This window comes from Xiphias gladius, unplaced genomic scaffold, assembly GCF_016859285.1.
Source record: "Xiphias gladius isolate SHS-SW01 ecotype Sanya breed wild unplaced genomic scaffold, ASM1685928v1 HiC_scaffold_1473, whole genome shotgun sequence".
In the NCBI taxonomy this organism is placed as follows: Eukaryota; Metazoa; Chordata; class Actinopteri; order Istiophoriformes; family Xiphiidae; genus Xiphias; species Xiphias gladius.
This window is the reverse complement of record NW_024401803.1, coordinates 301,559-318,367: the sequence shown is the minus strand read 5'-3', so window position 1 is coordinate 318,367 and position 16,809 is coordinate 301,559. Positions and strand designations below refer to the sequence as shown.

At 38.5% G+C, this 16,809-nt stretch overlaps 1 protein-coding gene across 1 annotated transcript in view; it reads right to left on the bottom strand.

Moving 5' to 3' along the window:
* Positions 1-1,915: 1,915 nt before the first annotated feature.
* Positions 1,916-16,809, bottom strand: part of LOC120787399 (formin-2-like) — a 47,663-nt gene continuing 32,769 nt past the window's right edge. Inside the window, exons 10-20 of the mRNA XM_040123018.1 lie at positions 16,498-16,559; positions 14,327-14,418; positions 14,030-14,159; positions 13,561-13,707; positions 11,122-11,181; positions 10,584-10,704; positions 9,881-9,973; positions 9,370-9,421; positions 6,225-6,374; positions 5,896-5,977; positions 1,916-4,402 (exon numbers count right to left, since the gene is read on the bottom strand). Coding sequence (XP_039978952.1) covers positions 4,376-4,402; positions 5,896-5,977; positions 6,225-6,374; positions 9,370-9,421; positions 9,881-9,973; positions 10,584-10,704; positions 11,122-11,181; positions 13,561-13,707; positions 14,030-14,159; positions 14,327-14,418; positions 16,498-16,559 — 1,016 coding nt within the window. The 3' untranslated portion in view covers positions 1,916-4,375. The remainder of the gene's footprint in view (positions 4,403-5,895; positions 5,978-6,224; positions 6,375-9,369; positions 9,422-9,880; positions 9,974-10,583; positions 10,705-11,121; positions 11,182-13,560; positions 13,708-14,029; positions 14,160-14,326; positions 14,419-16,497; positions 16,560-16,809) is intronic.

Sequence of the window (16,809 nt, the reverse complement as noted above, 5' to 3'; positions counted from 1 at the left end):
TTTCTTTACTTTCAGTCTGTCTCTTTTTTGTTTGGGAGTCTGGCAAATTACTCTCCAGTTCTCCAGTAGATCCATTCACTGTTTAGAAATGATAGCATCTTCAAAATTATTTGGATGATTTTCTTTGCATGCATGCACCTGTCACAGTGGTATTTTAAAATTCAATTCAATTCAATTCAATTCAATTCAAATCATTTCAACTCAACTCAATGCAAAGCACTCAATACAAAGTACTGAGTACTGCCTCAGAGAGCAAATCATTAGCAAGAATGATAGAGGAGAGAAGGATGTGCTTGCATTTTATTCATTTAACATAAGCTCTCACACCAGTCTTTCGTTTTCGAAATCCCGCTCATTGTCTGCTTCATGAGTCCATTTAGTATCTCCTCTGTTATATGTTGAGTGTAGACGAACGTATTAGTCATGATGTTATGGAGCTCCCAAGAGTAGCGTTGATGTAGTTGGCCCTCTGTTGACAGTCCCAGTACCCCAAAGGCCAGGCAGCAAAATCACATACAACTCTGAAGAAATCGATCTGTGCAAGTTAGGTAACATCAAGTATTTTTTATATTAAGTCCATGCAGTCAGAGAGGGAGGAAATCACAACACACAGTCAGCAATAAACAATCAAAAAAGCAATCAAGTCTCCATCACACAAACTTGTTGCCCACTGCAGGAACAGTGACTTGGAAGCATACAGTATGTTGTAAACGTACTACTACCAGTGTGGAGCGGCAAACTCTTGTCCTCAATATCTCCAAATCGGTCATTTGGACCGATTCCACCCCAACCTCTCTCTGTGACAGAGACTGTCTCTGTGACAGGTTGGGGTGGGACAGCAACATCACTGGCCACATTCATTAGTTTTTTCTGCTCCCAGAAATTTCTCAGTTACCCCGCATGAAGACCCACTTAGAGAAGAGACAAGCTCAAAATGCACCAGGAGAGCCAGAGATAGTAAAATGGATTAAATGCACAGAATCAGTAAACAGCGTTACGTTTTATCTTATCAGGTTCATTACAAATTTCCTGGGGTTATTACTAGTGTATGGTATAGTATGTTGCATTTCTATGGATATTTTTTGTTATATAGGCTGGAAATACAAAAGCTCTTATATTACAATGAGTCAAATGACAGAGGGCAATATAAGAGGGGTCACTTGTATTGATGAACCCACATAAAATTATTAGCCAATTCTGCAGATCTATGCAGCTAGTAGTTAACTAACGGTTATTTACAGCACATCTACTGTTTTGGTTCAGTGGCTTCGCTCTCATCAACTTCATTTACGGCAGCAGTATGCAGCTGTTTAAAGAAAACTGATAAACCAGCTTGATGACATACTATGCATGCTACCATGTATGGTGGGCTAACAGATTTGTTTGCAACATTGTTTAACTATGGTATTATGAGGGATTTGAATTTTAGTGGCAGGGGCTGCAGTAGACACACATTTATCTTATAATAGACAGTAAAACACAGAAACACATTTCACTTTTTCCACAAGATCACTGAAAGAACCCCTCAATGAGAGATTGCATTGAATAACAGAAGCTAGATGAACACACGGTAGCCTGGATGTGATTTCATGACTTCAGCTCCCTATACTCTGTAGAACCACTAACCACTACTGTCTACAAGAAAGAACTATTACTCACTTCTATGTTGACTTAAAAGAATATTTCTCATTCATTTCCCAGCCTGGACAGTGAGCTTTCAATCACATCCCTGACCTTATCTTACCAATGAAATAGTGCATAAAACCAAATAATGCAGAATTAATTCTCTTTATTTTACCGAAATGACACTACACCCAGACCCCATGCATCCCATTCATATACATGTAAACAGAAATATTTATTGCACAAGAAACAGTTAAAATGTAAAGTTCCTGTTGTGAGTATCATGCTAGTCAACAGAGGAGGACATCATTGACAGAAACACAAAAACCTGGCTCAAAATCATTTTTTAACAATTTATTACTTTATATTAATAAAGTCATAATTTCTGCAACCAATTCAATAGCTGTAATTCAATGCAGTATACACATCTTTCATTACACAGCTATCAACCATAAAGATGTGATCAACCAGATGATGACAAACACGCACGCACGCACGCACGCACGCACACACACACACACACACACATACACACACACACACACACACACACACACTTCCTATGGTATATCTATTATGATATGGCATGTCACTGAAATACACTAAGATTACACATTACACATGTAAGTACACTTCTCCTGCCCGTCAACACCGCTGTAAAAATGCATACTGTGTTAGATTTTCTACTGAGAGGCTAAATCTGATTGGACAGTCAAAATATAGAGTCAACAAACAGCATTGTGGTAATGTGTGAGAGTCCATGAAGAGTATGCTAAGATATCAAGGTGACCACATAGAAGATTTACTTTGTTTTTTAGAAGTATGTGTTCATGGCTGTTGTTTGGGGTAACGCACATTTCTGTTACTTTTCAACATAGCATGTTGGAGTTGTTGATTATATCACCATATCACTAAGTGCTTCTTATCAATACCAGTTACTGTAGTCCTATGTTACATCAATAGCTGCTGATTTTTGAAGATTCAAAAATCTCTGTGTACTTGTTGGAAAAGCTTCACACGCTAAGGCCTAATTCCAAGAAAAAAATTATTTGATGAATGTATAAAAAGAGCGAATAAACACTGTTTTCCAAAACTAATTTAAAAAAATTAAAAATATTAGGAAAACCTGTTTAGCAGAAATATCTGTGTCCATCATGAAATTTATCTTGCACTGACAAAATGTTGCTTAAATGGCAATATGATGGTGCTACCCATGCCAAAAGTTAATCACACATGACTGAAAACATAAGCTCCTTTGAGGAGGTAACACAAATGGGGGATTGTAGGTGTTTGCCATTCTCCTATGGCTACCACTGTGGAACCATATTTGCACCTTTTAGAACAAAGATCCATTATTCTTAATGTATGTAATGAAGATGTTGAAAGTATGTTTTGTAGAAAAGTAAGACAAACGCATGTTGTCCCAACTAAACAGATGAACACTGTTACTGCAGATGAACACTGGTCATGTTTCAGGTGAGTTTTGTAGTCTTACATCCTCCTAAACCTTGTACTGTTATATCAATGGTTCTCAAGCTATGTTCACAGAAATTTATAGCAAACAAGTGTTCACATCTGGTGGATCTGAATGTTTAAATGTTTGAAGTTAATCCGTAAGATTTTAATAGTAATGACTATTGCTGATACTATTTAAGGCTTGGGTTGTGTTTATACTCTGTTTTCACATTGATTTTCATTGTTAGTAGCAGAGTGCAGGATGAAAATCCACAAATTCAAACCCACACACAAGGGATTCACAGGAATGGATGCATTCATGTACCGGATGTGATACAGAAGACAAATACATTCTTCATTTGTCTTCTGCATTACATTCTTTTCATGTAATGTGGAAAACAGTATTCGATCATGACTTCATTATTTTGATGTCTGAAACAGATACACCAGCTTCTGTTATATTTATGACTGATAGCTGCCCATGGTGTGTTTGCTGCCCCCAGTGCTCGATAACCTGTAATTTACAGAATGGTGGGACCTGTATTATTACGACACACCTGCCAATACGACCAACACCCACAGGTGTTGCCAAATCAACCAGGACTGAAATCTTATGGATTATAACTTAAATAGCTGTAGTTGTGTGTTTGTTTTTGTTGTGTTTTTTGTGGGGCTTTTTTGGGTTGTTGGGGTTTTTTTTTCGCATTGTCAAAAATGACTCAGCAATACTGTTGGGGACGGTCATTCGAACAGCTGTGGCTTTGATTTGAATTTAAATAACACCATGTGGCCTGTCAGACAGTTACAGTCAATGTTAATAATGTAATACTGAGTCATGTCATTGTTGCTTTTGCAAATCGGTCAGATTTTGAACAAGTAGTCTTCTTTTTTTATTTCATAAATGCAGGATTAGAGGCTGCACAGACAGTGTGATGTTATTCCAGTTAATGTGCAATGTATGTAATGCGTCTGAGTTGTGATGATCCCAACAGTCCATGATTCCTGGTTCCTGGTGGCCCTGCAGCAGCACCCTTCCATGATTGTGTTTGATTCAGTTATCAAATGGAGAGGACAGGAACGTAAGGCAACAGGCTGATAGAGCAGAGAAAACTGATCAACGAGAAATAAATTAATGAAACAAGATATCCAAAGTAGGCTCAGCTGTACATACAGTACATGCCATCCACTTTTGTGCTGTCCTTTCCTTTTTTTCTCTTCCGTCCTCTTAATACTTTTTTGTCTTTGACTCACTGCTGGTGCCCAAAGACAGGAAAAGAAGCATGCCAAACCTACAGAGTCAAATCTTCATGCCAAGCTTGGCTTTCTGTGGAGAGGACACATCACAGAGGTAAAGTGCATTACAGATATCCAACATCTTAAACTGAACAAAAGTAAATTAACATTTACACTAACTACTTATTTGGATGAGTAGCAAGTATTTTTATGCCTTATAACAAAATGATTGTAGCAGTCAGAATTAATTTAATGTTTAAACTTTTGGATTAATAATGGAAGTTAGGGAGTTCACTGCTTTCAGTACTGGCGGCACAGTTTCACTTTCTGTCTCATAATAGTAGTTAGCACTGGCATTTTTATTACTGAAACAGATCACCATCTTTCCTAACATTATCCAAGTGGTATTAGTTGCCTACAGTGAAGATCTACCGAATGGGTCCTCTAAAAGTAGTAATATACCACAATATAAAAATACTCCATTACAAGTAAAAGTCCTGTATTCAAAATTTTAATACTATGGAAGTATATCAGCAAGATGTACTCACAGTATAAGAAGTAAAGGTATTCATGCATAAGGGAGTTCCCTCTAAATGCTATATATATTATATTATTGGATTATTATTTCTAATCCATAAATGTTTCAGAAACTAGTTGAGGTGTAACTATTTTTTCACTACTCTTGGAGAGTTTAATCTATAACAATGCATTTTTTAAATAAATTGAATATTTGAATATTTTGAACCCATATAGTGAGGTAAAAAGTACAATAATTCCCTGTGAAACATAGCACCCTCAATTAAAGTACCAAAAAAATTGTACTTAAGTACAGCAGTAGAGTAAATTTTCTTAGTTCCATTACACCACTGCTTCTGCATTTAACCGATGCACATTTGACAAACAGCAAGATGATGTATGGATATTACCCACACATGGGTATTGAAGCAACATCCAACTGTAAAAATGTTCAGTGTAAATTATTCTTAGATATCGTAAATGTAAATATTCAGCTAATACTGTGTTTTTCTTCAAGTGTCATGTTTTGGTGAACCTGCCCACTGCAGCCTCAAGTTTTTGGCTGATGGGAGTGTAACCTGATGTGGTCTTCTGTTGTTGTAGCCCATCCACCTGAAGGATGGCTGTGTAATGTATTCTGAAATGCTTTTCTGCTCACCACAGTTGTAAAGAGTGGTTATCTAAGTTACCACAGCCTTTCTGTGAGCACCAGCCAATCTGGTCATTCTCCTCTGACCACCAAGGCATTTCTGTCCACAGAACTGCCACTAACTGGATGTTTTTTGTTTTCGGCACCATTTTGATCTCAGAATTACTGCAATACACTGCTGCCACACGACAGGCTGATTAGATAATTGCATGAATAAGCAGGTACACAGGTGTTCCTAATAAAGTGCTCTGTGGGTGTATTTCTTAAATCATCTTTGTCAGTTTTACTTTGTGTTAGGAAGCCAAGTAAATTGGTTTTAATTGTTAGAGCTTTTCTTCTTCAGTCTTCAGATTAACAGACGGATCTTCTGACCTTGAGTTTGCTAACACCACAAAAATTAGGAACAAATGTCAACTTACGATGCCAGAGGCGTGTTTAGGTTTGACGCTGTAGGAAGCCTTCTCCTTGGCCTGGCGGAAGCACTCTTCTGCTGCTTTTAACCTGTACAACACACAATGTTACAAATACACATACTCAATGTTCCACTTTCATTATATCACGAAATTTAAGATTAATGTTATGGTGGTAATCCATTTAATTGGTCTTAATTTTGCATTCAAAGCACTTTAGGTTATTTGAATGTTAAAGTTTGATATGTCATACCAATATTGTGAATTTATAATAAGAGAGAAAGAAAGAGAAAAAAATTTAACAACAGCAGGTTGTAGAGCAGCATGTGATAATGTACCTCTCCTTGAGAATGGTTTTGTTCTCCTTCTTCCACTGGTCCTTAAAATCGGATGAGAACTCGTGCCAGATGCAGAAGAATGTATTGGTTGAAACCTCCTTCTCTCCTGCCTTGGCCCTCACTGAGAAGAACACTGTGAGCTCCAGGAACCTGACAGGATACAAAATCAACTTTATGTATTGACATTACCTTTCATGACCCCAGAAATGAGCCAAACTCTGCAGACTATGAATAATGTGAGGACCAGAAGACCTACAGCCATAATTATCATTGACTAACTGTGGAATCACATGGTTGTAATGTCTCTGATGTCTCAAAGACGCCTTTTTGAAGGCTGGAGTTTGGGTGTATGCTCGCAGCCATCATCAGTCAATGGATACTGGAAATGCAAATCTAATAATAGGGTTGATGCTCGGCAAGGCTTTTCGGGGGGGGGGGGGGGCAGTCCTAAACCACCACAGTTTAGGGAGGATTCAAACGAAAACATTCCTGCATTAAAACAGTGCAGGGTGTTGTGGTGGTGGGGACATGTTGCTTTAGGTACCTGTGAAATAATGAAATACAATTCAGGAAGTCAAGTTTAAGTTACATATTAATGCATTTAAATGTGTTTAATTGCAATCATATGCCAAAACTAAACAACAGTTTATAATACTCACAGACAAAATTTGACAATTCTGGAAAGCTATCATGGCAGAAATTATTTGATCTTTCATTCCAATGATCATGAGGTAAATAGTACAAATATTCTGTTCATGTTACAAAGTCATTGACCAGGAATGCACGCTTACATGTATGTGATTAGCCAATGCAGCACCTTGCCAGATTATTTGCAAGAGCCCTCTGTGTTGGCACCCCCACCGGACTGGTCTCATTCAACTGAACGAGAGGGCTGAATTTTTTCACACAGGGCTCAGGTCGGTCTGAACACAGCCTTAGTGTGTCAGTTTAAGCAATCCAATCCAGTTAAAATAAATATGGCCCAAAGATGTGTCTCTCTCTGAGTCTATATCTACATCTGCTAAGTGGAACAATGCATTGGCATACATTGATGAAAGTATTCAGAACTCCTCACTTTTCGCTAACTTTATTTCGTTGTAGATTTAATTTTATATGCATAAAATTGCCATTTTTGCCCATCAGTCTGTGCTCAGTAACCACTAATGACAAAGTGAAAACATGTTTTTTAAAAATTTGTGCAAATTTATTTAAAAAAAAAAAAAAAAAAATCAAAAATTGAAATCTCTTTTTTACAAACATTTTCAGATCCTAAGTTCAGTACTTTGTAGTGGCCCCCCTATGGCAGCAATTACAGCTTGGAGTCTTCTTTGGTAAGTCTCTACAAGCTTTGCACACCTGGATTTGAGCAGTTTATGCCATTCCTCCTGGCAGCTCCAGGCTCCATTAGATGGGATGGGAACTGCCATCTTCAGGTCTCTACACAGATGTAATTTTTGCAGAGTTATAAAAAAATCAAAAGCTGAAATCTCTCATTTACATACGTTTTCAGATCCTTTTATAGGACTCCAAATTGTGGTCAGGTGCTTTCTGTTTTCTTTAATTATCCTTGAGATGTGTCTAGAACTTGATGGAAGTTCACTGGTCAAATTGCATGGACTGAACATAGTTTTAAAAAAAGCACACATCTGTGTGTATATAAGGTCTCACAATTCACACTTCATGTCAGGTCAAAAACCAAAAGATTAATCCAAGAGAACTCTCTGTAGACCTTTGTGTTTAAATTGTGGCAAGGCATAGATCAGGGAAAGGGTATGCCATTTCTAAAGCTGTAAGTGTTACCAGGAGCACAGTTGCCTCAATAACTGTGAAATGGAAGAATATTAGAACCACCAGGACTCTTCCTAGAGTTGGCTCTCTGGCATAATTGAGTAACCAGGCAAGAACGGAGATGACCAAGAAGCCAACCATCACTTTAACAGAACTTCAGAAGTACTCTGCAGAGATGGGAGAACCTGCCAGAAGGATGACCATTTCAGCTTTAGAGAGTGGCTACCATAGAGGCCACTTTGTTTTAGAGGCAAATGACAGCCCACTTGGAGTTTGCTAAACAGCCTTTAAAGAACTCTGAAAGCATGAGGCAAAAGAATCTCTAGTCTGATGAGAGTAAAATGTAACTCAGAACTCCAAACACTTTGTCTGGTGAACAACAGGCACTGCTTCATTACCTGGATAATACTATTCCTATGGTAAAAAAATGCTGTAGGGGTTATTTTTAGTGAGATGAACAGGGAGACTGGTCAGAATTGAGGGAAGGATGAATGCAGCCAACTACCGAGAGGTTTCTGAAAGAAAACATGCTCCAGAGTGAATGTGACCTGAGACTGGGGTGACTGTTCATTTTTCAGCATGACACTGAACTGAAGCATGCAGCCAAGAAAACACTGGAGCGGCTTTGGGATAAATCTCTAACTGAATGATCTATGACACACTGATCAGTTTGCATAACTATTGTGCATTATTTTTCATAGCTGCCAGGTTTAGTGAAAATGATCCCATTCCAGCAATCAAAAGCCCTTCCCAGCAAAGTTATAAGCATAGTTTTATATTCATAATTGGGGGCAATGCAATCTTTAAATTGAAAATTTGTTTTGCCACCATCTTTGTCAACTTTGAAATAAATTTTACTTTAATACTCCAACAATCAGAGGTAGCTGAAATGGTCAGGTAGTGCTGTAGAGATTCATTTAGAGCGCTGATATGAACAGTGCAGAGCTGTGTTAACAGGAAGTATGGCACACTCTTTACCCAATTGGAATATTTTCTGTGGCCATGGTGTAAGATCACTGGTTAGGCACTGGCCATAATACATTCCAGGTCAATGTATGTAGATACCATCACATTCTAGGCCTCCTTTTAAATTATTCAGTTCTTACGTGTTATATTACTTATTCACTCAGATTCAAGTGCAACATCAAGACACATTTTATTGTAGACGTTTGATATTTGTCCCTCTGGCCTCCAGAGGTCTTTTCCTAATGTCAAAGGCCCTTGAACAACAGCCCTATTGATTTAGTCATCTCTGGTGTAATGTTGTTACTGCAAAACAAAAGGAATACAGGTAAGTGGATTTAAGGAGTGGGATTTAGACAGTTGAGATACAACAAATAAAGGAGGTTGTTCTTACAGTTTGTGAGTGCTGCTGAGTTGATCTTCCAGGGTCTCCAGTTCACCTTTAGCTAAGAAAGGAAGAATAAATACAATAGGTCAAAACAAACAAGTCCTTGGGTTTGCTGTCAGCAGCTGCTGCCCATTCATTCCAGTGACAAGTTAGATGCCAAAGAGAAATGTCTTACTTCCTGGTCTACTTCTTAGATGTGTGGAGCACTGTACATGCTAATTAGTGCCCCTTTCCCTGAGCCTGCCTTCTCATGCCATAGATATTGATATGATGTCACATATATATACATACACATACACACACACACACACACACACACACACACACACACACACACACACACATATACTTAGATATTTATTTATTTCTAGACTTGGGGAAGTTTTACAAACATTAAACCTTAAACCTTCACAGTCAGAGTCATAGTACAGAGAGTAACAATAGGTATGGAGATTTTTTTCTTGGACAAATGAGCTGAAAAACTGACTCATTGACATTCATGTTTTTTGTCAGTTACCTTGTTTAAGGAAGTCCTCCATCTTGTCTTTGAAAGGCTGCAAGTTATCCTCATCTGAAACTTTGCACACCTTTTCTACTTCTGATGTACAAGCTGACAAAATATGAAGAAAACAATTAAGTCAGGTCATATTCACAACTTTAACAGCATTAAAAATATAAGTAGGCAAAATACAATATGTTTTTGGTGAAAACAAAAAAAAACAAAAAAAAAAACAAATGAGCTGTCACATTTACAAAACATGCAATATTTAACATTTAATTACATTGTACGCTGAGAATCAGCATCTCATTTTTGTCATTAGTCTTTGTCTCCTATCTCATAGGCATGTTATTGTGTTGTTGAGTGCTTTTGTCCTAGACAGAAAAGATTGTGAACTTTTCAGTAATGTATTAGGAGGAAGGTGTATTTGAGTTTGGCTTGCCAGCATTGGTGTATTTATTGTGGAGAAGTGGCAAGTGGCACACGTAAGTAAAGCTGCAAATTTGTTGAATTTGCAGCAAGCCTTGTGATTGCAAGAACTTAAATGCAGGAAGGACTGAGGACTTTTGTGGATCATTCCTTGAACCTTCAAAAGCAGTCAGTCATTCACATTCTGCAGCCATTTGGTGAAAAAAATGCCAGAAGCCACAGGGACTGAGACTATTTATAATGTAAACTCTCTCCCTCTGTGTGTGTGTGTGTGTGTGTGTGTGTGTGTTACCTCTGAGGTCCTTCCTGAGTCGAGTCAGGTCTTTCTGAAAGTCTTCAAACTTCATTTGTGAAGCCTGGAACAAATCATGAGGCTCAGGGAGAGGATACACACAAGTCTCCCTCCCAGCATCCTGATGACAGACAGACACACACACACACACACACACACACACACACACACACACACATTATACATTATGAAATGAATAATTAGGACAATCATAAATGTCTGACACTGTTTTAGGATTACCACACACACATCATTCTTCTCAGTTTGCTAGCGGCCAGCCTATTAAATATGAAGCCTAAAAGCATTACATTGGTGTGGTGCAACACCAGACTGATGTGAAAATATAGTGCAAAATTTTGCAAACTGTGTTTCTTGGGTTTGATTTTCCGATGTTGTAGATGTGCACTTATCTCAGCTCTGAATATGAGCTAAATATGAGAGGGGAAGGCAGAAAGTACAGATAACATAGCAAAGAAAAAAAGGTGAAGATGAACAATAAAGAGTTACAAATGAGAAGTATGACAGCAAAACAGCTTACTTCATCAAAGTGTCTGAGGTAGTATGCAACAATGTAAGACAGAAGACTTTTCGTGCTGTCCTGCATGTGTAGAGAAAAGGAAAAAAACATGTAAGTTTACAGGAATGGAGAAGTTCTTTTCAAAAACATGATATTCCTTACAGGTATTTCTAGGGGTTCGCTTTTACTTTTCAGTCTTTTTAACAGAGTAAAAAAAAAAAAAAAAGTGCTCCACAATTATCAAACTCCTAAAACATTGTCTGACTCATGATGGACAGTTTAAAAAAAAAAAAAACCAAAATTGATGCAGCAAGAAACAGACATACTGTCTCTTATTCCACACATTCTTCTTCCTTGTTAAAACCTGGTGCCTACCATGATGCAAATGGACCGCCAACAGTTCAATCGGAGATTCAGGTGTGTAATGCTAGTAGCGGCTAATGTATCCTGCTGCCTGTAGCTTGCAAGAGAGATGAGCAACGGGCTACAGAAGTCTGGTAAGCTCATTTCTTTCTAACTCCACACCCCCAGATTTGTTTACTTTTCAAACTTGTAGTCTTCAGACCCAACCCAGGCTGGCTCAAGTGATATCACTTGAGGACATTTATCAGACATCGCATAGCTTCCTTTGGAGACACTAAAGGCTGTATACTACTGTTTTCACATATACAGTAGTGCTCCCCAACACTTTGGAAACGGATGTGTAAAATCAGTGGAGGTCCCCTTCGGTAACTCTTGAGTAACTGTGGTTAACAGAGTTGTTAACTGCCCCATATGAGCAAAGCCAAGCACGTTCTCAACACCACAGCTTCACACACTGTTAAAATGTCACAAATCCTTTGGTGCTGTCCCTATAGTCTGTAAAAGTGAAATAAACAGTTAAAACAGTCAGCACATGAACATGGTATTGAAAATGTGATTTAAGATTTATACAACTATATATACAGTATAATGCTGAATTAGCAGCAAATGTAATATTACCTTTAACTCTTCCATTTGCTTATTGTTTTATTTTAATTTGTTGTCTTTCATGAGGCACTTTGCAATGTGTTTTCTGAAAATTGCTCTGCAAACTAAAGTGGCACTCAGTAGTGCTCATACCTCCGGCAAGGCCTTGTCAAACAACATACAGCTGACTTCAGAGAAAAAAAATTCAAATTCATAATAAATGATCCAGATCTGCCCTAAAATTTAATGGGTTATTCCCTCCACCAAATTCGTTGCAAATGGGTTCCGTACATTTTGCGTAATCCTGCTGACAAATAAAACAAAAAACAAACCAACAAACAGACACGGGTAAAAATGTAACGTCCTTGGCAGAGGTAATAAAGGTTTTTTTTTTTGGTTTTTTTTAAAGTCACTCACAGCACTGGGGGTATGCAAATGACATCTTTTCTGTCAATTTAAAATTTATACTATATAAAATGCAAAAAATAAGACAATGATTTTAAAATGAAAAGGAAGTCAGTGCTGCATGCAGCAATATTCATCACAGTTTGACCATTCACTGGTGATGGGTAATACATGAATAAATACTGACTTGTCTTTTATCACGCAAGCAACTGTAATTCCAAACACATCACCATTCAGTCAAAGTACATGTATCATGACTTTTACACTGGAAATTTAACATGAATAATGATCCACAGGATTTACAGCTTTACAGGATTTGTTTCTTTCTTGGACCACCTTAGAAAATGTGTTCTACAACAATGTTCAACCATAGCAGTTGTCTAATTTACAGTTGACATGGTGAGATGTCACAGCTAATTTCTACTATAGGGTTATTCAAGTAATTATAACCATTAATAACCTGTGTTCACCCTATTATACAGGCTCAGATAACCCATGTTATCACATTCATATCAAATGGTAACATGGATTTTTTCTAAATTGTTCCTTCATACTTTTGATGAAGACTGTTTTAAAAAGAATAGATGGAAGATACGAGTGCAAATGTCCACATCAAAGCAGTGCTTTTTGGCTGTGAGAGAGAATGACTGAAAAAAGTCTTATATATGAAAGTCAAATATTACTCAGAAAGTTAATCTGCAGGTTTATCAAAGGTTATAAGACTGTCTGGAACTGAGCTGATGGAGTTGATTTGGCTAAAAAGAATAATTTCTGTCCATTTACACCTTCAAGCCACATAACTACACAGTGCAAACAGATTATTCATTTTGTGTTGGGTAGGATTAATTCCTAAGAGATTTGGTTGTCCATGAATATAGGGTCAAGCAACACTGCAAACTACAAATAAGATAAATGTTATATAAATATAAACTGTATTATATATACACTATATTGTCATCTTGACACATAATATTTAAATGGTACAAATACTGTAATCAGCACATACAAGCACACAAGGCTGTAGGGAGCAAGGTCCAGGATGGAAGAACAGCATTTTTCAAAGGTTTCATTACATTTTTTTGTCAGTATCTTTCCCTCTTTACTCACACTGCTCTTGACATCTTTGAGTTTGGGCAGGATGTCAAGGGTGAAGCCATCAGCTTGGCCTCTGGTTCGATTACCACCATTCATGAAGTTACCAAAGGCCAGAACCAGACCTAGAACCTGCTTCACTGTCTCACTGTCCTGTAACACCTGCAGATGAGATGTCATTTTACCTTTAAACAATTCTGAAAGTTGAGAGAGTGAGGATGGGAGATGGTGAGAAATAAAGGCAACACACAATGGGAGAAAAGACATAAATGTGAAAAAAAAACCCTAAAAATGTTTTCCATCATGCACACAGGGTCACTGCTTAGGTCTGACACAGGCAAGCTGTGTCAAGCTGACAGGCGTTCATATAATATATCTGCTGTGTTGAATTCATGCTGGAGAAATCGAGTGCACTCTTATTAAATCATCTATATTCTGATTGGACAGCTTTTAAGTGGTCTGTACCAAACAGGATTTGACTCACCTTGCATACCCTCTGCAGTGTCTCCAGTTTCCTCAATATAGATGACATGCACTCAGAGAAGCTGGACTGGAAAAGAATGCAGAAAACTCTGCCAGAGAAGTTTGGAATCACAGAGAGCTGGTAGAGAAACCTGCAACAAAAGGACAAACACAGGCTGCTTTGGCTCCAGCTTTCATCTCATATCATCTCTATACTGACACTCATTCTCCCCTGTGTGCTTTACACTCTTTATGGAATGACACAGCATATGCCAGTATGTCTGCTCATTAGTGATGAAATGTCATAGAAGTAACTCACTGCTCAGGTTTGTCCAGAGGTTTAGCATTCTCTTTGTCTTTAGAGGGCTTGATGCACCTTTCAATCTTGTCCAGCTCCTCCTGCTGTGCCCTCTGTGGGAGAGACAAAAGAGAGTGGTTCTAGCGCTGCATACACTACAATTCATATGTAGTGTATGCATAATAACACTAATATACTATAACAAACTTACTGTTTGTTATACTAACAGGGAGTTAAATTAGCATGGACAATTGGAACTAGCTGGCACCAACCAAAAGAAACCATAACTCTAAGCTGTGAAACATAGATTTTAATGCCAAAACATTCTTTTCAAGAGGGTGTAAACAACCACAGTGACAGATGGAATTTTTGCTGGCATTTAACCCATGGGAAATAGCAGTCATAAAGATGTTTGAATCAGTTTTTCTTTTACTCTTTTATCTATTTCATGCATCATTTTTAAATATATATCCAGGGACATAATTTCCATTGGGGATGGGCAGGCATGTACCACTCACTTTCTCTTTCTTTACAATTTCTGAACATTGTTCTCTTACTGTTCAGCCACCATATTCCATGACAAAATCTGATTTCTTGTTGATTTTTGTGTTGCTGCTCATCTGAGTCGCCTTCAGCTATTTCTGTGAGTGGTGCGGCAAGCGCGTATATACTTCTGACACCAAACTTTCACCCTTGTTCCTCAATTTGATTAAATTCTATTTCTATTATTGTGATACAATAGCTGATAAACCTACTATATATGTTGCATTTTAAATGTTTAATGAGCTGTGCTTAACTGACGGCTATTATTATTTACACTACAGTAACTAACTGTTACTTACTGGGCTACAATTAAAATTGCCTAGTAATTCATTATCCTTAGCACATATGAAAGCAATGAACACTTAGTCATATAACCGCAGGGAAGCTGTCCACCACGGCTGCCCATCTCTCTAGGTCTGTGTGCTCACGTCTCACAGTGTGTGTGTGTGTGTGTGTGTGTGTGTGTTTGTGTTCACTACTTACAGACGGGTTAAATGCAGAGGTCAAATTTTCTGTGTTGTAAAACATACTTGGACAATAAGGATTCTTCTTCTTCATATACACCGATCAACCACAATATTAAAACCACCTACCTAATATTAGGAGTATGTAGATCCCCCTCGTGCTGCCAAAATGGCTCTGACCTGTCAAGACATGGACTCCACAAGACCCCTGAAGGTGTCCTGTGGTATCATGCACAAAAATGTTAGTATCAGATCCTTTAAGTCCTGTAAGTTGCAGGTTGGGGCCTCCATGGATCTGACTTATTTTTCCAGCACATCACACAGATGCTCAATTAGATTGAGATCTTGGAAATTTGGAGGCCAGGTCAACACCTTGAACTCTTTGTCATGTTCCTCAAACCATTTGCTGAACGATTTGGTGTGTATGGTAGGGCGCTGCCATCAGGGTAGGTAGGTGGTACGTGTCAAAGTAACATCCCAACGAATGCCAGGACCTAAGGTTTCCCAGCAAGACATTGCCCAGATCATCACACAGCCTCCACCAGCTTGCCTTCATCCCATAGTGCATCCTGCTGCCATTTCTTTCCCAGTTAAATGACACAAACGCACCCTGCCATTCACATGATGTAAAAGAAAACGCGATTCAGCAGACCAGGCCACCATCTTCCATTACTGTGTCAGCTTGGGCACTCTGACCGGTCTGCGGTTTTCAGCAATTGGTGCTACAGTAGCTCTTCTGCCCGATTGTACCACATGGGCCAGCCTTCGCTCCGCATGTGCATCAATGAGCCCTGGGCGCTCATGACCCTGTCGCCGGCCCACTGGTTGTCCCTCCTTGGACCACCCTTGGTAGGTACTGACAATTGCAAAGCGGGAACACCCCACAGGACCTGCCATTTTGGAGATGCTTTAAACCAGTTGTCTTGCCATCACAATTTGGATCTTGTCAAAGTTGCTCAGATCCTTACGCTTTCCCATTCTTCCTGCTTCCAACCCACAAACTTCAAGAACTGACCGTTCACTTGCTGCCTAATATATCACACACCTTGACAGGTGCCATTGTAATGAGATAATCAGTGTTATTCAATTCACCTGTCAGTGGTTCTAATGTTGTGGCTGATCAGTGTATTGCCAAACAGACAATATAAACTGAATGTAAGACTGTGGAGAATGGGTGTTGCTCACATTTTCATACAGGGCCTGCAGGGTCTCCAGGTCCACTACTGTGTAGTCCAGGTTCAGGATGGCTGAGAGAGGGACAGAGAGAAAATCTGAATTATAAGCAGACCTTTATTTGTAATTATGTACCCTGTGCAAAAACATATTACTTCTTTCTTTTAAATAAAGTCCAGATTCACATCAGCATTGGTCCAAAAAATTAGTTGTTCCTCTCCTAAAGAGCACAGCACCCTGCATAACTCCAGATACACTGGAAACCATTCAGGTCCTGACTGGCTCTGCAAAAACTGAAGTCCATCAACAATCTGGGCTTCATCA